This window comes from Myotis lucifugus, unplaced genomic scaffold (genome assembly GCF_000147115.1).
Source record: "Myotis lucifugus unplaced genomic scaffold, Myoluc2.0 scaffold_66, whole genome shotgun sequence".
Classification (NCBI taxonomy): Eukaryota; Metazoa; Chordata; class Mammalia; order Chiroptera; family Vespertilionidae; genus Myotis; species Myotis lucifugus.
Genome location: NW_005871114.1, coordinates 2,987,835 through 3,007,845, shown reverse-complemented (window position 1 = coordinate 3,007,845; position 20,011 = coordinate 2,987,835). Strand labels below are relative to the sequence as shown.

Here is a 20,011-nt window from a genome sequence, read left to right as displayed (position 1 = left end):
ATTATGTGAGTTGGCGATGACAGGACAAACCTTTAATGAACCAGTTTCCACACACTATGCAACGTCACTTTGTAGTTTCACAAACCAGGCTATATACATCAGAAGCACCAGGAAAGCTTTGGATAAATACAGATTCTTAGAGCCCCCACTTTCCACCAGTGAATTACAATCTCCAGGGCCAGGGCCCAGGAATCAGCATTTTAATGAAACATTCCCAAAGATTATGTGACTGCTTTATGTTGTTGATTTATTGATGATAGCCATCTGACAGGTGCAAGGTGATTATCTCATTGTGGTTTTAATTTGCATTCCTCTGATGACTGGTGATGTTAAGCACCTTTTCATGTCTGTTGGCCATCTGTATGTCCTCTGTAGAGAAATGTCCACTTAGGTCCTTTGCCCATTTTTAAATTGGATTGTGTGTTTTTTTGGTGTTGTGAGTTTTTTATAAATTTTGGATATTAACCCCTTATCACATCTCATTGGTGAATATGCTCTCCCTTTAATGTGTTGTCTTTTCATTTTGTTGATGGTTTCCTTTGCTGTGCGAAACCTTTTTATTTTGATGTAGTCCCATTTGTTTATTTTTTGTTTTCCTTGCCTGAAGAGATATATCAGAAAAAAATATTACTAAGAGAAATGTCCAAGATTTAACTGACCATGTTTTCTTCTAGGATTTTTATGGTTTCGAGTCTTACATTTAGGTCTTTAAATCCATTTTAGTTTATTTTTGTATATGGTGTAAGATTGTCTAGTTTCATTTTTTTTGCATGTATCTGTTCAATTTTCCCAGCACCATCTATTGAATAGACATCTTTATCCCCTTGTATGTTCTTGCCTCATTTGTCAAATATTAATTGATCATATAGTGTGAGTTTATTTCTGGGTGTTCTTTATCTGTTCATTAATCTATATATGTCTGATGGTGAGGATGTGGAGAAAAGGGAATCCTTGTGCACTGTTGGTGGGAATGCAGATTGGTGCAGCCACCATGGAAAACAGTATGGAAGTTCCTAAAAAAAAATTAAAAATGGAATTGCCTTATGACCCAGCAATTCCACTTCTGGGTATACCCAAAGAAACCCAAAACACTCATTTGAAAGAATATATGCACCCCTATGTTCATTGCAATGTTATTTACAATAACCAAGCTATGGAAGCAACCCAAGTGCCTTTCAATAGAGGAGTGTGTAAAGTGGTGGTACATTTATACAATGGAATATTATTGGCCTTAAAAAGGAATGAAATCTTACATTAGTGACAGCATAGATGGACCTGAAGGGCTATGCTAAGTGAGATAAGTTAGTCAGAGGAAGATAAATACCATATGATTTCACTTATACGTGGAATCTAAAGAGCAATATCAATGAACAAACAGAATAGAAACAGACTCATAGATACCGAGAACAGACTGATAGATGCCAGAGGGGAGGGTATTGGGGAACTGTGTGAAAAGGCGAAGTTTGTGTTGTTGTTTTTTTACCCCTCATATATGTAGAAAAATAATCACGAGGCAGACCACGTCAGTTAACTTGTGTGTGCCGCTGGGATTCATACAATTGAGCTCCCAATCAGTTTTACTTCCCCACCACAGTGGAGGAAAGGAGAAAACACAAGTAGTAGGATCATTTGCTAGTAGGAAAGGGGGCTGGGATTCTACATTCATTTTGGAAACTGTAGAAATAATTGCTTGCCTGGGAAGACTGGCCCAAGGGAGTAGGGAGGAGCCAGATAAAATATATAGCCAGTAGTTTTCTGTTCTGAACAGTCAGCTTCTTTCAAGTCCACAGGGCAGCTATTCCCAAGTTCACGTGGGGGATGGCAGGAGCATGCTCCTTTTGATGTTGAGCCCAGCTGTGCCTGTGAGCAGATGGATGAAGGTTTGCAAACCTTTAGTCAGCATCAGACACTGAAGGGCTGGAGGAAGGGCTCATTGCACTCTTTCCTGCTTGAGGAGTACAGAACTTGATGTGTAGCTGGTATTCTGTAGGTTATATACTCAATTTTTGGAGCAGATCCTTGCAACTGACATTACTGAAGCATGTTCAAGTTCTAAGCAGAGAGCTAGGATGAACAAGATATTTTTATTGCTTTTCTAAAATCTCTCCTCTCCTGTACAAAGGCTAGGTCCACTCTTCAGTTAGGTCCACTCTTCTCCTAAAGGCTCTCTGGTCATTAGCCAACACAAGTAGGCTGCCGTAGGACTTCCCATAGGGAAAATTAAAATCCGATTCCTCTCCTTTTGTTATTTAGTCTTTAGGCTGAGAATTTGAAGGAGTAAGAGACACAGGATAAGGACGGGAGAGACTGAGCCTTTCTGAGAGTCTGCTCCTTTGCTGAAGGCCACTTTGAAAGGAAAGAAGAAGTCGAACGGCAATTTCCAGTCGGTTTTGGGTTGGCCCCGTGGAGGCTCTGGCTTCTGGGTAATGTCCACAAAGGTCACAGTAGTTGTCAAAGACATTTCCATTACCTGGGGATCCTGCAGGAAGAAAGTGCATGACAGGTCTGCACTCGGTACCAATTTAAATAGCCCTCTACTTGACTTATTATAACTTTCCCTGCAGAAAGACCCAAACCAAATTGCTCTAAGCAAGATATACCTTTTTCTCACATTGGTCCTATGTAATTTTCTATGAGACACAGGAAATGGATTTGTCAGCAACAGTCCATGACACCAGAACTGTGAACAGTTATACCTACCTAAAGACTGACTCTAGCTTCCCCCAACTGGGGAACTGCCTGATATCAGAGAGGCCAGATGGCAAAACTGCTGTGACGTGCCTAGCAGCTCCACCTTATCAGGCTCCAGGAGGATCCAGGCTCGCAAAGGGAAAGAAGGCTGGACCTAAAAGCCTCCAGAGACTGGAGCAAGCAAGTCTTTGTAGACCCCTGAAAGACTCAGTAACAGGAGATAACAGGGCGGTAGGGACAGAACATGGTTACTGAATGGGACTCCCTCAATGCAAACAAGCAACAACCCCTCCCCACCTCGAGAAGAGACTGGACAATTCAAATCAGAGAAATTCTGGGTTTAGAGATGTTGGGCATAAAGAAGGACTGAGTGAGGCACAGAACCAAAAATAAGGAAATTACTCTGTATAATGAAATGCCTTTCCTCATCTAGTTCCAAAATGTTGACTGATGGTCTTACAACTACTGTTCAGTAGGGAGGGCCTTTTTCTGAAGAAAATTAGTAGTTCCACAAAAAGACAAAGATACGGACATCTGGCAGTTCCACAATGTTTTGGTCAATGACAACCACGTATATGATGGTGGTCCCTTTAGGTTATAATGGAGCTGAAAAATTCCTAGTGTCCAGTGACGTGGCACTTATAAAGTCATAGCACAACAAATTACTCTGGCATTTGTGGTAATGCTGGTGTAAACAAGCCTAGTGCGCAACGCTACCTCAAGGCCACACATCAGTCCGTCTCACTCATGATCCCAGAGGTTTAGGTCTTAATAGCTTACTCTTTTTCTTTTTCAGTAGCATCTGTGTAAGAACCCAAGTTTATTCATACATAAAAACAAGCTGGTCTCAAACACACTTGAGAATATAATACAAAATTGTTTTAGTCCTGTATTTCCACATAATGCAATGAGAATAACTTATTCTGAGTGTATCTCTGTTTTCTTAGTCCTCCTAAAGAGCAAGATTTCTGAGGTAAGTTCAGTCAGTGTGTTATATTTGAATTCTAAAGTCTAAATTTTTTCTATTTACATTGAAAAAATTATGTATAAGCAAAATTTGAAAATTCACTGTTTAGCATGAGCAGCAAGAACAGTGAAAAAATAAAAACAAAAAATGAAACCAAAGAAAAAAACAACCTCTCTCAAAGTCTAGTTATCTAAATTCTTTTATCAAGACAACAAAAGGCACATAGCCAAATCAGCTCATTTCTTTTAGTAGGGATTCAGTTGTCATATATGGTTGATTTATTTTATTTCTACCTTAACCTACAATATTTTATGATATTTACTTCAGAAATTGCTGCCGACAATTCTGTTTTAACATTTTGTGAGATTTTAGGGGATTTTTTTTCTTCAATTCAGTTCATATGCAGCAAATTCCATTTACCCCAAATAAGATTTACTTTGTAACAACATGAAAAGTTTGCATTAGGTTTTGTTTGGCTTTGGTAATGAAAAGTACATCATTTGTGTGTGTGTGTGTGTGTGTGTGTGTGTATACATTACTATATTACATTTTTATAATCTCAATTTTTAAACCATTATATGTAAACTGCATGTCGAATCATTTCAAATAAAACTCATTATCAGAGAAAAAGCTGTGGATACCACCTCTTTACGTTTTGTAGCTACATATTTCAGACTATGAACTAGGACACATTCCTCTTTGACTCAGGTTTGTAACTCATTGAGTTGTAAGAGTTCTTTATTCTACATACAAGGACTTTGCCAGGTACGTGTATTGCAAATATTATCCCCTAGTCAGTGGCTTTTTTTTTGTCTTTTTGTTTCATTTTAACTTTTTCATTGAAGTATAATTTATATACAATAAAATGTACACATCTCAAATGTTCAGTGTAATGAGTTTTGGCAGTTGTATATGCAACTAGACCACCAACTTACACTATACACAAGAATAAACACAGGTAAAAGACTTCGTAAGTTGCGAAACCATAACAATCCTAAAACATAGGCAGTAAAATCTCAGACATCTCTCAGAGCAAAAGGCTCAGAGACTAAAGCAGCGGTTCTCAACCTGTGGGTCGCGACCCCTTTGGGGGTCGAACGACCCTTTCCCAGGGGTTGCCTAAGACCATCGGAAAACACATATATAATTACATACTGTTTTTGTGATTAATCACTATGCTTTAATTATGTTCAATTTGTAACAATGAAAATACATCCTGCATATCAGATATTTACATTATGATTCATAACAGTAGCAAAATTAGTTATGAAGTAGCAACGAAAATAATTTTATGGTTGGGGGTCACCACAACATGAGGAACTGTATTAAAGGGTCGCAGCATTAGGAAGGTTGAGAACCACTGGACTAAAGTGTGTGACTGTCACATTGAATATATAGTTATGGAAAATATTTTCTGTGGTTGAATCAACCAATATAGTAATAGTGGTATGATAATTTAAAAGAAACTAACCTACACTATAGTCTGTATTCGGGATATTAAAAAATCAGTAACCAGGCTGGGAGGGATCTACTTGAAAGTAAATTGTGTCAGCTCACTGTAACCAAACATTAGCTGGTAGCATAAACTCTCTCTCAGAAGTCAAAAATTATATAGTCATCAAAAATTATGTAGTCATCAAAAATTATATAGTCATCAAATGGCTGATAAGACAGTCTAGGCCAGTGATGGCGAACCTTTTGAGCTCGGCGTGTCAGCATTTTGAAAAACCCTAACTTAACTCTGGTGCCGTGTCACATATAGAAATTTCTTGATATTTGCAAACATAGTAAAACAAAGATTTATATTTTTGATATTTATTTTATATATTTAAATGCCATTTAACAAAGAAAAATCAACCAAAAAAACGAGTTCACGTGTCAGCTCTGAAACGCATGTCATAGGTTCGCCATCACTGGTCTAGGCTTTGCGAAGATTAGTGGTCCTTTATGAGCCATGACTTACCTTTATGGACTGACACTGGTACAGGAATCGTGCTCCCGACACATGAGCTTGTGGGTTGGACTGGAGGCCTATATATGCCCACAATACCTGGATCTCCAGGGACACTGGTATGATACAGCAAGAAGTGCAACCTGTAGCCTGCAGAGGGTAAAGAAACATCTGCTTGAATTTCTGATGGCCACCTATAATCCATCACCATGCACTGAGTAGCCATTATTTCTTACACAGTCTACATTAACAGAGAAAGCAATGTGGCTTCTAAGTTCACATAGACCCTGTTTACTGTCCTTGATCGTAGGAAAATTAAAATTCTAAAATGGAAATTACTAATATAGGGATTATAAAATGAAAGCCCATTTACAATGGCTATAAGAAGTGCTCAGTATGCCCAGCGGGAGTGGCACAGTTGGTTGGAACATCGTCCCCTGCACTGAAAGGTTTCTGGTTCAATTCCTGGTCAGGACACGTATGGAAAGCAACCAATTGATGCCCCTCCCCCTCTCTTCAAGCATGTCCTCAGGTGAGGATTAGAAAAATAATAAAAAAGAAGTGATCAGTGAGTGGTGCGCAGTCAGTATTGTGGAATGCCAGAAGAAGAAACAGCCATTTCTGGTTGAGGATGGAACTGGGATGAGTAATATCTGACCAAGAAATGGCGATTAAAGGAGAATTCAGGTAGAGAGATGGCATATAACGAGGTATACAACTAGAACAGCACGTGATGCCATGGAGGGACATCATTGATTCATGTGAATCATAGTTACTGAGTGTCTCCCATGTGCCTGGCATGTACGAGGCACTGGCCTTGAGCAGACACTTGCCTGAAGCAAAGGACTGAACATAGGAGCAGTGAAAAGTTAAGGAAGAAGGCATTTCAGTGATTATGAAGTCTAACAAGTAGTCTGACTCTTGGAGGATTAATTCTAAGATGCAGGAAGGATTGATGGAAGTGAGTACTTTAATCAGTAGGTTACTATAACTTAGCAGATACAAACTATCCTCAAATATGCTTTGTGCTTTTCTAGCTTCATACTTCTTTATAGTAAGGCTCAGATATAGGCAATAACGTGTATAAACTGGGAGCAGGAGAAGACAGGCCATGTTTATGTTTATTAAGTAACAAACTGGTTTTTAAGTGGCTGCACCATTTTGCAGTCCCACCAACGTCTGGGGGTTCCAATATCTCCTCATCCTTGCCAATACCTGTTATCCAACTTTTTAATTATAGACATCCTAGTGGGTGTGAAGTGGTATCTCATCATGGTTTTGCAATTTTCTAATGGCTAATGATGTTGAATATTTTTTCATAAGTTTGTTCCAAATACTTTTAAACATTTTTCTTTTCATTTATTCTACATTTGGAACATTTTCCCATGTTGTCAAATGCTCTTTGGAAATGTGATTTTAACATGTAAATTTAAGAATAATAAGAGTAGTTCCACTAGAATCTCAATCCAACCCCTTCCTGTATTCAGCCGGGTAGCATCCAAAATCCACACTCCCTCAGCATGGCTTTGAAGTTTAAGAGAACTCAATTTGACTTCAGTTGCCTAAAGGCTGGATCAATACATGTGTTTACTTATCCCCCAAATCTCTGCAAAAGGAAAGAGGTATATAAGGATTAAAGTCAGAATAGTGCTGAGAAAGGGAAAAACATTTAAAAATAACCTCTAAGGGGAAAGGTCTTTCAAAGTCTGAACTAAAACGCCAAGGTAAAATAGAAAAAGGACTGATAAGTTTCACAACATGAAAGTCAACTTCTGCATGGCAAAAAACACCATCAACAAAGTCAAAAGGCAAATGACAAACTCAGAAAAAAAAAATTCTGCAAATAAAATCACAGAAAAAAAAACCATTTCTCAAATATGCAAAGATTTCCTGTAAGTCATAAGACCAATAATTCAATAAAAATGGGCAAGTGATATATATAGATCACAGTGAAGAAAACACAAATTGTCCAACCATATGTCAAAATACTCAACCTTATTCATAGAGAAAAATAAAACTACACTGGAATGCTATTTTCACTTAGAAGAGCGAAGCTTAAAAAATTCAAAAACACAGTATTGATGTAAGTTTGGGGTAACAAGCAGTCTCATGGATGGATGGAGGGACTACAAATTGATATAACCTGTATAGAGAATGAATTGGCAGTAATTAAAATTTTAAATGCCTATATCCTTTGATCTAGAAATTCTTACTTCTAGGATTTAACATATAGGTTTATTCTCACATGTATGATGTGGTAACCTGAATGAGGTTATAAAATGCCGCATTGTATATAATAGCAAAACTCGAAAAACACCTGAATGTCCATTCATAAAACTGGTAAAATAAATTATGGTTCATCTGTACTTTTTGAAATTTTCAAGCCAGTGTATGTATTACTTATACAGAAAAATAAATAATTTACATTTTTAAATAAAAAGAAAATTAAAGGTACAGCAACCTAAAGTGAGGAGGTAAGGGGTAGGCAAAAGAGGAAGAAAATAGAACACAGCAAATTTCCTTATTTTAGTCAGACTGCAGTCAAGAGAACTCATCTAGTGGGCCACCGGAAAAAAGTAAAAAAAACAGCTGGATGAGGTGACTTCAGGGGCAGGAGGTGTTGAGGTTTTTACTTTTAATTTAATAAATTAAATTTCTGACTTGGTAATGTATTGTTATTAAATGTAAAAATGCAAATTTTATAACAGAAAGAACATAATTTCAACCTCAAAGAAAGAATCTGTGCTGATCAAATATTCAGGAATGCAAGAATATTTGAAATATATATGTAATATATTTTTCTCTTACAATGAGGAAGGTTGATTTTTTCAAATATTTTTATTGATTTCAGAGAGGAAGGGAGAGGGAGAGAGAGATAGAAACATTATTGATGAGAGAGAATCAATAATCAGCTGCCTCCTGCACGTCCCACCCTGAGGATTGAGCCCACAACCTGGGCATGTGCCCTTGACCAGAATCGAACCTGGGACCCTTCAGTTCGCAGGCTGACGCTCTATCCACTGAACCAAACTGGCTAGGGCAGTAAGTTTGATTTTGAACCACAGAGCAATCTCTAGATTTTCTACCTTCAAATTTTTCTCTCAGGAAGTAAGTTAAATATAAACCTAACCTGAAGCAATGACATCAAATGGGCATGATTTCGTATATTCTTACTAGAAGCCTGGTGCACAAATTCAGGCACAGGTGGGGTCCCTCGGCCTGGTCGGCAATTGGGGCCAACTGGGGCTGTCTTGCCCAGTCCCAATCGGGCCAGTCGACTTGGGGGAGGGACCGTGGGAGGTTGGCTGGCCATAGGAGGCTGGCTGTGGGAGCGCACTGACCACCAGGGGGCAGCTCCTGCGTTGAGCGGCTGCCCCCTGGTGGTCAGTGCACATCATAGCGACTGGTTGTAACAGTCGCTTAGGCTTTTATATATATAGACTAGAGGCCCGGTGAACGAAATTCATGCACTGGGGGCGGGGGGAGGGGGTATCCCCTCAGCCCAGGTGCGCCCTCTCGCAGTCTGGGAGTGCTCAGGGAATGTCCGACTGATGGCTCAGGCCCCGAGGGAGTGGGCCTAAGCCATCAATCGGACATCCTTAGTGCTGACGTGGAGGCAGGAGAGGTTCCTGCTACTGCTGCTGTGCTCACCAGCTGTGAGCCCAGCTTCTGGCTGAGCAGCGCTCCCACTGTGGGAGCGCACTGACCACCAGGGGGCAGCTGCTGCGTTGAGCGTCTGCCCCCTGGTGGTCAGTGCGCATCATAGAGACTGGTTGTTTTACTGTTCGGTCAATTTGCATATTAGCCTTTTATTATATAGGACTGGAGGCCTGGTGCACGAATGCATGCACGGTGGGGTCTGGCCAGCCCGCCTCAATCGAGCCGGGCTGGCTGGGGGTAAGGGACGTGAGAGGTTGGCTGGCCAGCCCACCCCCAATCAGGGTGGGTGGGGGGGCGATCGGGGGATGGGGCCGGCCAGGGGGAGGGGCTGTGGGCAGTTTTCCAGCCAGCCCCATCCCCTGGTCGAATTCCCGGTTGAACTTCTGGTCGAGGGGACAATTTGCATATTAGCCTTTTATTATATAGGATGATAACCACATTATTTAAGGAAATAGGGCTGGTTTTAATTTCAACAAAATGGGGATGTGAGTCCCGGTCAGACAGGTATTTCTCTCCTTACTGAAACACTGTAGTTCCTGCTGAGGATCGGGGTCCACTCTGCCTTCTGAGCTGGGTCAGCGTTACCAAAGATGGCAACATGTTCTGGTCTGGGCCTCCCGTGAAGAGTCTGGTACATCTCTTGCTGCAAGTGGTTGCAGTCCACCTTTTTCAGCCTGAAATTAAACATCATGGAAGCTGCAGTCCAATGCTAACTTAATAATGTAACCATATTAGCATATTAATCCAAATATTAGAAACTAGAGGTCCGGTGCACGAAATTCATGTACTTGGTGGGAGGGTCCCTCAGCCTGGCCTGTGCCCTCTTGCAGTCTGGGAGCCCTCGCCAGCCATAAGCCCGGCTTCTGGCTGAGGGCACTCCCCCTGTGGGAACGCATTGACCACCAGGGGGCACCTCCTGTGTTGAGTGTCTGCCCCATGGTGGTCAGTGTGTGTCATAGCGACTGGTTGTTCTGCTGTTCGGTCGATTTGCACATTAGCCTGTTATTGTATAGGATAATAGTATAAAATGAATTGGAGGGAAAAAAATCTTTGGTAGGTATAGAGGACTGTCAGAAAACTCTTAGCATTATGAATATCATTTAGATTCTAAGACTACTCCTAACTAGCAATCTCTGAACTCTCGTTCAAAATATAGAAGTTACCATATCAACATAATCCCTAAATAGAGACAAAATTGTGGGAAATGATGGGGGAGCAATGAATTACCTGAGTTTGCATCCAGACATTGCATTCACCCCAAATTGTACTTTGTGTCTCCTGACAGAGCAAGTTCCATCACCCTGGCTCTGCAAGAGGGTCACCTGAGTTAGAAAGTGATGGTCAAGGAGGTCATAACAGAAGAAAAGTAGGCAGACTGGAAAATGTATGCTCTTATTGTTTCCTTAACACTACTTACATTTTATTAATATCATGGTATCGTTCAAGTCGCAATTTGTTTTCTTCTTCTAGGAATTAAAAGGCACACAGAGATAGTGTTTTTTCCAAAAATGGTTAAGCACACACCAGCATATAAATACCTCATTAAATAAAATCAGTCACGATCTTCACCTTCGGCCAGTCTAAGATGTTTTAAAGCCTTTGGTCATATCACCATTTGAGAATACACTGACTTAATGGCTTGGTAAAGGAAGTCCTGGATACCTAAAAAATGGGGGACTGCAGAATTGGGAAATCCAAAAGATCAGCAGCTGCAGCTCTTCTCATTAGTCTGCAACAGGCCACTCAGCCCCAGAAAGGATACAGAGTGACTGATGTCACCAGTTAGAGCCAAGAGTGGCTTCCCAGCAATGTAGCCAGGATTCCCACTTCTAGGACCAGGAAGGGGAGTGGCTGTGCTCTGAAAAGCCTGCAGAAAGAGTAAAAGAAAGTCACTTACGGAGGAAAGCATGCTCGCACACCTTCCACTGCTTTCTTCACACCCTTCCTTAAGGCAATGCAGGAAGTTAGCTGCACTGGGGGCTTCCTTCCACAGTGTAGGATTTTGCAAAAATTTCTATTCCAATGACTTCCATTTTTATCCCCTGAAGTAAATCCTGAGTGATCTGAATATTGAAATTTACTATATAAATTCACTGTATGGCACTGCTACCAAGGGTTACAAGCAAAGATTATTAACCCTGTTTTTAAAAAATTACTATCAATTTAGGTCTATGTTCAGCCTGGCTGAAAGGAGAAGAATTTAATTGTAATTTATAAATATATTTTAATTAACTATAGATTTTCCAGAGATGAACTCGGAGAGACGAGACTTGGTTGATCACTTGGAGGCAGAGCTGAGAAAAAAAACTGGACTCGGCAAGGTTCAAAAAGTAGCAGCAGAAGAAAGCCAAAGGTGGTGATCAAGATTGGAAACTTAGGTTAAGTGAGGAACGATTAAAACACTGAATGCCATTTACATTTTTGACAACGTTCATAAATACACATAGACAAAAATTCATACTCATTGTAAGCATGTAAGCTCAAATAATACAGAAATGTAAAAGTGAAAAAAGTATCTATTGAATGCACAGAAATATGAGAATTTCTGTGGGATGATGGCCGAGTTTATGATTCAAAATGACTATTTAAAGAGCTTAGATTTGACATTGAATTCCTGCTTTGCTGGGGGCCAAGCAGAGAATCAGAGAAAATGTGAATGAACAGGCATTGCTGAATCCCTATCACTGGTAGTTAAATTATGGCATACTAGACGTGGAGGCCTCTTGCACAGTGAACACCAGTGTGCTCTCTGGTTCCCTGGGCTTTGACTCTGTGCTACAGCAGTGTCTGTTCTTTTCCTCTGTAGTGAAGGGATTATGTATCCTTGTAAATGTATTCAGGAAGTCCGCACACTACAAAAAGAAATGCCTCAACTGACAGACTGAAGTAGGCCTCCATATTCTCACTCTACTTCACACGTGTTACAGACACAGAGGAACCATATTCCTTCCCCCTCTGTCCCCTGTAAGAGAAGGGCCCTTACCCTGAAGCGAATGATGAACTGCTGCTGTAAGGAAGCGCCTGGCTCAACAGTCAGGTTGGTTTGTCCAAAACTGACAGAGACCTTCTGGATTCCAAAAGTCCCATTGGTCTCTATCTCATAGATGACCTGAAGTACAAAAGTAGAATCGATTAATAAAGATTATTTAGTGGGCCAATTATGTGTAATTTAAATTTTCTGTCTTTAAGGGTTTTATTACAAAGGAATGAGGGCACAGAATGGTGACTACTATAAACAAATCTGTATATTTGAAAGTTGATAAAAGAGTAGATCTTGAAAGTTCTCATTGCAAGAAAAAAATGTGTAACTGTGTGGTGATGGTTGTTAACTCACAACTGTAAACCTACTTTTGCCCACCCCGTTACATATATCAAATCATATTGTACATCTAAAACTAATTCAATATTATATGTTAATTATATCTCAATTAAAAATATAGCCAAATGAGGGAGAATAAACAAGTAGTCTTAAAAACACACGAGAAAAGAGACTGGATAGAGCTCTTAAAAGGTCCATGGGAGAGGGGAGTTTTAAGATTTGAAAGGGAAGAAAAATAAGTTTTGTGTGCAGAGGAAGGTGAGAGAAGCACAGGTAGGTGGATGGAAACCTGGTTTACTTGGCTGTTCCATGTCTGAGGATGAGGAGAAATAGCAGCTGGAGATGGAAATTATAAGCAATTGATCCTTAGGTTTCTGAACATAGTCTTTAAAGTTACACTTTAAGATAATTTTTACTTCGGTAGGTTGATCAGAAGAGAGGGAACAGAGAAAAAGTTGATTAGTCTATTTCAGATCTTCAGATGATACTGACTTTGCTAACAGAAGAAAACATGGTCAGTAAGAACCCTAAGAGACTGCCTATCAACAGAGGAGTCAGAAATACAGTGGGGCCTTGACTTACGAGTGTCCCGACTAACGAGTTTTTCGAGATACGAGCCGTCTCTCGGCCGATTTTTTGCTTTGAGTTGCGAGCTAAAATTCGGGTTACGAGCCAGCTTCAGATAGCCCACCGCTAGTTGGTGCAACGAACGTCACAGTGAACGCCACAACATCAGCCCAGCATCACGTGTCTCACTCGTTCACTTTTTGATTTGACATATGAGTAATTTGAGTTACGAGCTCCGTCACGGAACGAATTAACTCGTAAGTCAAGGCCCCACTGTACTCTTAATGTTCACCACACGCAATACTGGAGGACGGTAGCAGTGGAAACGGCTGAAACATGGTAGGGAGGAAGGGGATGGGCTCAATTCTTGACATGTTAATTTTCAGGTAGTGCACAAAACTTCCTGTGGGGTCGGTGTGGTACTGAAGATGAGGTACCTCAGTTATGGGGAACAACATTCATCAATCCAGAACCTGAGGTCCGCATCCCTACCTGGGAAACAGCATTCTGACAAGTGTTTCCAGCCAACAGAGGAGAACCAGCCTGTGAGACGGGTGTTACAGGAACCTGGAACTAGCAAGGGAAAGAAGCAAATGAACTAAAATTGAAAGCAGCATTTTCTCTTCTAGCTACATGTCAGCTAAAATGAGTATTTTTCATTTTGACCATCAACTTTCTTTCTCCTTCCGCTGCCAGACTACAACTTAAGTTCAAGTCACTGTCATTCTAAGCCAGCACATCTCAAAACATATTTCTCAGAACGTTGATTCTGAGATATAACATAAAGGTTCCATGGTCAATTAAGTTTTAAAAATATGTATTTGATACCTGCCTCTTAGGGATTACGAGGGCCCTTAAGCCTATTAAAGACTCCAAGAAGTCCACCCTAAATATAGTGTTAATATTTCCCAAACTTATCTAACAACCTTTTGAATTTTTAACTCATATACTTATTAATCGTATAGAACACATGGAAAACATTGTTTTAGACTCACACTTAACATTTTGATACATCACAAATGCATTTTCTTTCACCATTATAATCAAGACTGAAATTGCCTCAGATGCAAAGGGACCAAATATTCACTTTACTTTTTCCTGATGAGCAGCATCATACCTTCATATTCTGCAGATCAGTCATACCTCTTGGCACCTAGAATAAGAGAAAAGCAAGAAAATGAGTATGCACACATCTTAGAGAAAATCTCCAGGAGCTTGCATTTTCACATTTGGGGGGGAAATAAATCGACATATGAGAATCATTTGCTTCCTCTCTTCTACCTGACTCTTCTTTACACTAAAACGCCAGGAGAAAGCAGAAGGGAGGTTGGATGGACTGTGATGCCCATCTACTCTGAGCTCTACTGAAGTTTTGATGAAATAGTGAGATGTCACCCTTCTCAACCCCCCTAGCCAATCCCATTAGCCAGGAGGTTGAAAATCTCTAATCATGGCCCTAACCGGTTTGGCTCAGTGGATAGAGCATTGGCCTGCGGACTGAAGGGTCCCAGGTTCGATTCCGGTCAAGGGCATGTACCTTGGTTGCAAGCACGTCCCCAGTAGGAGGTGTGCAGGAGGCAGATGATCAATGTTTCTCTCTCATTGATGTTTCTAACTCTCTATCCCTCTCCCTTCCTCTCTGTCAAAAATCAATAAAATATATATTATTTTTAAAAAAGAAAAAAAAAAGAAAATCTCTAATCATGGCTATATAGCCCTAATTCTTTCATCTTTCTTCAGACAATAGGACTTCCAGGCCCTCTGCCTTTTATGTAGCTCTTGGGCATTCTGACTTCCAAGTTAGTGCTCTGCCCACAACCCAGCCGTGGGCAGCATGTTGACTTTAAACCCATAGTGCTGACAGTGGGAGAGAAGGGATACCCACCTTCAAGACTGTGAAGTTGTAGTAAGAGATAGCATTGAGGGCTGGATCCAAGGTGCAGCTGTTTGCCAGATTCTTGAAGAAACGGACACAGGTTGTACTTTTACTCTCCAAGAAACCTTAACGCACAAAGAATTAAGGGGGTGGTAAATGAGAAAGCCTATTCTAACTTGAAGAAAAAGGTTGGCACTTCTGCTCTGACTCACCTGCAGGATTGCTCTCGATACAGAGTCCCCCAGCTCCAACTCCTGCAGGCTGCCTCAGCAAGCTTACTACAGACCACTCTGAGAAGTAAGTCAAAATGGGGTCCCCAGCCTGAACAAAGCATAGCAGAAACTTATTCACCATGAAAGTGGACAGAAGTCCACCAGAAACTGAAAAAGCAGAAATAAAAATTAATTTAGCTTGTTCATGTGGACAACATCGCTCTCCAAAAGAACTGACAGCCGTTTACCTAACTGCAGCGGGGGACCTCACAGATACCAGTCAATTGTTGGTTATGAGGGAAACATCAAACCCAACAATCCCATCCGCTTCCCCAGCCTCACCCTGTAAAAAGGTGCTGGCGACGGCGTCTGGAATGTTGAATTGAATGAGTTGCCTCCAAACTCTGTAGCCGGGGTCTGGAAGTTGGATGCATTGACTTTTTGGGGCTTCTGGAAGTAGTTTAATTTTGCTAAAATGTGTTTAGAAATAAAATGGTTTTAGATAAAAGCAAAATATTTATTTTTAAATGGCTTGCATGCCAAGTAACTAATATTTTTATTGAGGCATAATATATACACAGTAAGCTTAAGTATACAAACGCAGTAATCTTAAGTGTAAACTCAAAAGAATTTTTACAGCCCAAACTGGCTTGGCTCAGTGGATAGAGCGTCGGCCTGCGGACTGAAGGGTCCCAGGTTCGATTCCGGCCAAGGGCATGTACCTTGGTTGCGGGCACATCCCCAGTGGGGAGTGTCCAGGAGGCAGCTGATTGATGTTTCTCTCTCATCGATGCTTCTAACTCTCTATCCCGCTCCCTTCCTCTCTGTAAAATATCAATAAAATATATTTAAAGACAAAAGAATTTTTACAAATCTACATAATGTTATTACTACTACTCAGATTAAGTTATAAAACATTTTCCCAGAAGGTTCCCAATCAATACTCCATCTTGAGTTAACAATTCTGATTTCTATCACCTTCTAATTTATTTGTAATCTGTTAAATGAATTATTGTTTTAGTATTAGTATCAGAGATAAGAATATAGCCAACACAATGGAAAACAGTATGGAGGTTCCTCAAAAAATTAATAATAGAGTTACCACATGACCCAGCAACCCCACTTCTGGGTATATAATCCATCCTTTCTAGAAGCTGATAATTTACCTCGGGAGACACAATGTTTATATAAACGGAACAATCCTAAGTATCCTATAGTTTCCAAGGAAATGACTCTCAGGTGTTGTTGGGAAAAGAAAGTTCAAAACTACCGGTCCAGAGCAGTAGCAGGATGGTATAGGAGGCAGGAGGGGAGATCAAAAGCAAGGAAGGCCAGTTGGATGCTATTGCAATAGCTCTGGAGCAGTAAGGCTGGGACTAGAAGGCAGTGGGAGATTTAGAAAGGATGGGGCCGCAGCTAATGTGTTATAGCTATCATCAGCAAATTTCCAAGTCTATTTAAAAACCTTAATAATAACAACCACTTCTCATTGCTATTGCACTCTAACGTTAACAGAGCACTTTCACATCCAGGGTTAGTATTATTATTATTGCTTATTTCGTAACTGAAGAAATGAGACTGGAAATGCCAAGGGATTTGCCCAAGTCTGAGCAGCTGGTAAGTAAATGGCAAGGCTGAGATCCTACTCTAACGCTCTTTCTCCTACATTGTTGCTTCATAAAATAAAAACAAGGTTGGTATATAGGTCATTTTTCAAAGACATTCATTCATGTACTATTTGGTGCCTCCTATGTATCGCTTGCTGGAGATTCAGTGAGAGCCTTCATGGAGATTGTATCAAGTAGGGGAACAGAATCTACCTGGAATTATCTGGGCCAACAGGGATGATTAAAATTAAAGTTCTGTATGGGTTTTCTGATCCACAGCCAACAGGGCATTAAAAACCTGCAAATGTTCACTAATAAGAGAGAGAAAGGGGGCAGGTGGAGAAGAGGATGATAGAAATTCTCAAAGGAGAAAAAAAGTTTAAACACAAAACAAAGAAAAGGACAGAGACAAAACCAGCTTTCAATAAATGTTAGGCAACAAGAACCAACACGCTTCTACTCACAGTTGTTCACATGGACACAAAACTGCTTAATTCCATTTACATCCACGAAAACTCTTGAAGGAAATGGGGAATTACTCCTGAAGATAAGGGAGTTGTCCACACAAACCCAACTTGAAGACCTGCGAAGACACAGGATGGAGAAGGTACATTTAGAAGCACAGGGCTAGGTCCAAACAAGGTTGCCCCATAGATGTCAGTCAGATGCCAAAGAACGGCTCTTTGGGCAGCCACCGGACAACACGAAGGTCCCAGTCTATGGGACGGCCCGGCTCTAAAGATACCGAAGAGCAAAGTCACTTCTGGGAACACCAGGGCAATCCCACTCACGGTGGAAATGAGGGAGGCAGGCAGCAAGGATCTCTCTCCCTACTTCCAACTATTACCCATTCCAGGGCCCCCATCCCTTTTAGGGCTCACCCTGCACGGGCAGCTCACCTCACGCTTCCCGGAAGGCAGAAGGAGAAAACTGTCCTCGGATGGAGAAGAGAGCAGTCTCTGTCGCAGCAGCAATTTATATCGCAGGTACCAGGAGTCAAGTCGCAGACACAGATCGGTAAGACTACGAAGGTGCAACATAAAGTAGAGCGAAAGGGATGAGGAGCCCTGGATTCTTCCAAGTGCATTCGAATTCCCCTCTTCTGGCAGCCCCCAACCTCACTTGGTAGCGATTCACTTTATTCACAGAATTTTAGAACGAAGCCTGTAGTTCCCATCCCCACCTCCCCTCCCCTCACCTGGGAAGAGGTCCATGGCCCCATCTCCAGGCGCTGAAGGGGTCCCTAGCGTAGGGAACACCGAGGAGGTCCCAGGCCCCGCCCGCGGAGTTTCAGTCCCCTCCGAAGAGGGTTCAAGGGTCCCGCCCTGCGACCCTGGCCCCGAGGAGGTGGGCCCCGGCCCTGGCGGGGAGGAAGAGGGCTGAGGACGGACGCCCTCGGGGACCAGCAGGAAGAACACCTGCAGGAGCGCGAGCGGCGAGGTGTACATGGGGCCGCTGAGGTCCCCGAGTGTTTGCAGTGCGTTTCGGCGGTCGCCAGACGCGTCGCTAGGGGATGGAGGGGGCTGAGGGGAGCAGTCGCAGAGCTTCTGACGTCATCTGTTTGCATCTGCTCATTGGCTCATGGTGGTGGCTGAGATCTCTTCAGCCAATAGAAAGCGGCGTTGTTACAGCTCTTTCGGCATCGTTTAGTGTGCGCCCTCCTCCTTAGGCCGGGCCCCGCCTCCGTCGCTTGGCAACCGCCAAACTGGCGCAGGCGCCCTCGCCCCGCCCTCCGCTAGGTGGCAGTAGAGGTTCAGCGGAAGGACCAGTGCCGCAGGGGCCGAGGGGGATTCGCGGCCCAGAGGCCTGAGCCCTTCCTTTGATGGAGGGAAACCCCAGAGTCTGGAACTAGAATTGCGTATCGTTCCAGATTCTAAGCAAGGATAATTTCACGAAGGAAAATACAGCAAAGATACATACCTTAAAAAAAAGAGTCTCATCTAAATTTTGTATTGGGGGGCGGGGGAGAGAATATATTAGAAAGATTCAGCTTCTTACATTTTAACACTGAGAAATTATTAAAACATATCAACCTCAATAAATGTGTGAAATCATTAAATGTGGACGGCATGTTTGTTACTACAAAAAATATAGAAGGGGGTTGAAAAAATGGAGTGGGGAAAAATGTGAGAAGATAGAGGAGTAAGGAAAGGAGACATTTTCTAGGGGGTGAAGAGAAAATAAGATTCGGGGATGGAAATAGCCACGGGATGGAGAAGAAAACTTATTATTATTATTATTTTTTTTTTTTTTTGCTATTACAAACCGCTCCTTTCTGTGGCCCTCTTTGGGAAATGTGTGCTCTTCTGCTTTTCTAGAGAAGCACTGCCGATGGAACTCCCTGCAATGTTGGAAATGTTCTGTACCTGCACTTTCAACATAGCAACTACCACAGGCACTGTGTGGCTTCTGCGCACCTGAAATGTGGCTACCGTGACTGCAGAGCTGAATTTAAAAATTTTCATTCTAAGTTGAATAACTCCGTGTGACTAGTAGCTACCATGCTGGATAGTACAACTGTAGATGATGAAAATCTTGCTCCAGCTAGGCCCAGTGTTTCGTCAGTCTGCCCAGTCTACATCTGGATCATTTCGTGCCTGGTTTCTGATATAAATAAGGCCTGGTAGAGTTATCTAAATCTAGTACACTTAGCTAAAATCTAGCAATAATGCCTCCTTTTCCAAGTGAACCACTTTAGGCAGATAAATTTTAGGATAACTGATCTTGTTCACATTCTCTGACAAGATATTGATATTCTAATGTTTTGAAGTCAGTAGCTAAATGTATCTCTGTGTTATAAATGTTATCAAACATATTTTTATATGATTGGGTGATGCTAAGGAGATTTTCTATATTTGAGTTTGGGTATAAAACATTTATCTATTTTGATAGTAATTTCTGTAGGAAAAGGCCAAGTTCAGCTTATCCAAAAATATATTTAATTACTAGAATATGAGGTCCACAAAACAGGAGGTTTTGTCTGTTTAGTTCACTGTTGTGTCACATGCCTAGAGCAGTGCCTCGGGCATATGTTCATTAAATATTTTGTAAAAGCCCTAGCCAGTGTGGCTCAGTTGGTTGGGCGTCATCTGTGCACCAAAGGTTGCTGGTTCGATTCCAGATCAAGGGCTTGATCCCAGGTAGGGGGTATGCAGGAGGCA

At 41.5% G+C, this 20,011-nt stretch overlaps 1 protein-coding gene and 1 non-coding gene across 3 annotated transcripts; one reads left to right on the top strand and one right to left on the bottom strand.

Moving 5' to 3' along the window:
- Positions 1–1,527: 1,527 nt before the first annotated feature.
- Positions 1,528–18,371, bottom strand: TCTN3 (tectonic family member 3). 2 transcript variants are annotated; one of them, XM_006089998.3, is made up of 14 exons: positions 18,049–18,371; positions 17,750–17,873; positions 17,315–17,433; positions 15,586–15,713; positions 15,244–15,352; positions 15,041–15,156; positions 14,273–14,308; positions 13,648–13,728; positions 12,253–12,378; positions 11,032–11,136; positions 10,497–10,591; positions 9,790–9,943; positions 5,622–5,759; positions 1,528–2,479 (listed from the first exon to the last, which is right to left on the bottom strand). In XM_006089998.3, the coding sequence occupies exons 1-14, from the start codon at positions 18,296–18,298 to the stop codon at positions 2,246–2,248; spliced, it is 1,815 nt and encodes a 604-aa protein (XP_006090060.1). In that variant the 5' UTR covers positions 18,299–18,371; the 3' UTR covers positions 1,528–2,245. The 2 variants fall into 2 exon arrangements, with proteins under 2 accessions (XP_006090060.1, XP_023610657.1); XM_023754889.1 differs by lacking the exon at positions 15,244–15,352 and having other exon boundaries at positions 15,041–15,112.
- Positions 11,993–12,124, top strand: LOC111826303. Its single transcript, XR_002829591.1, has one exon. It is a non-coding gene; the product is annotated as a small nucleolar RNA SNORA22 (small nucleolar RNA).
- Positions 18,372–20,011: the final 1,640 nt, after the last annotated feature.

Coding starts and splice junctions, on each gene's coding strand:
- TCTN3 (XM_006089998.3), bottom strand. CDS start 18,298: ATGTACACCTCGCCGCTCGCGCTCCTGCAGGTGTTCTTCCTGCTGGTC. Junction 17,434..17,749: donor TGCCTTCCGGGAAGCGTGAG/GTGAGCTGCCCG, acceptor GTGTCTTCGCAG/GTCTTCAAGTTGGGTTTGTG. Junction 2,480..5,621: donor ACCAGTGTCAGTCCATAAAG/GTAAGTCATGGC, acceptor TTCTTCCTGCAG/GATCCCCAGGTAATGGAAAT.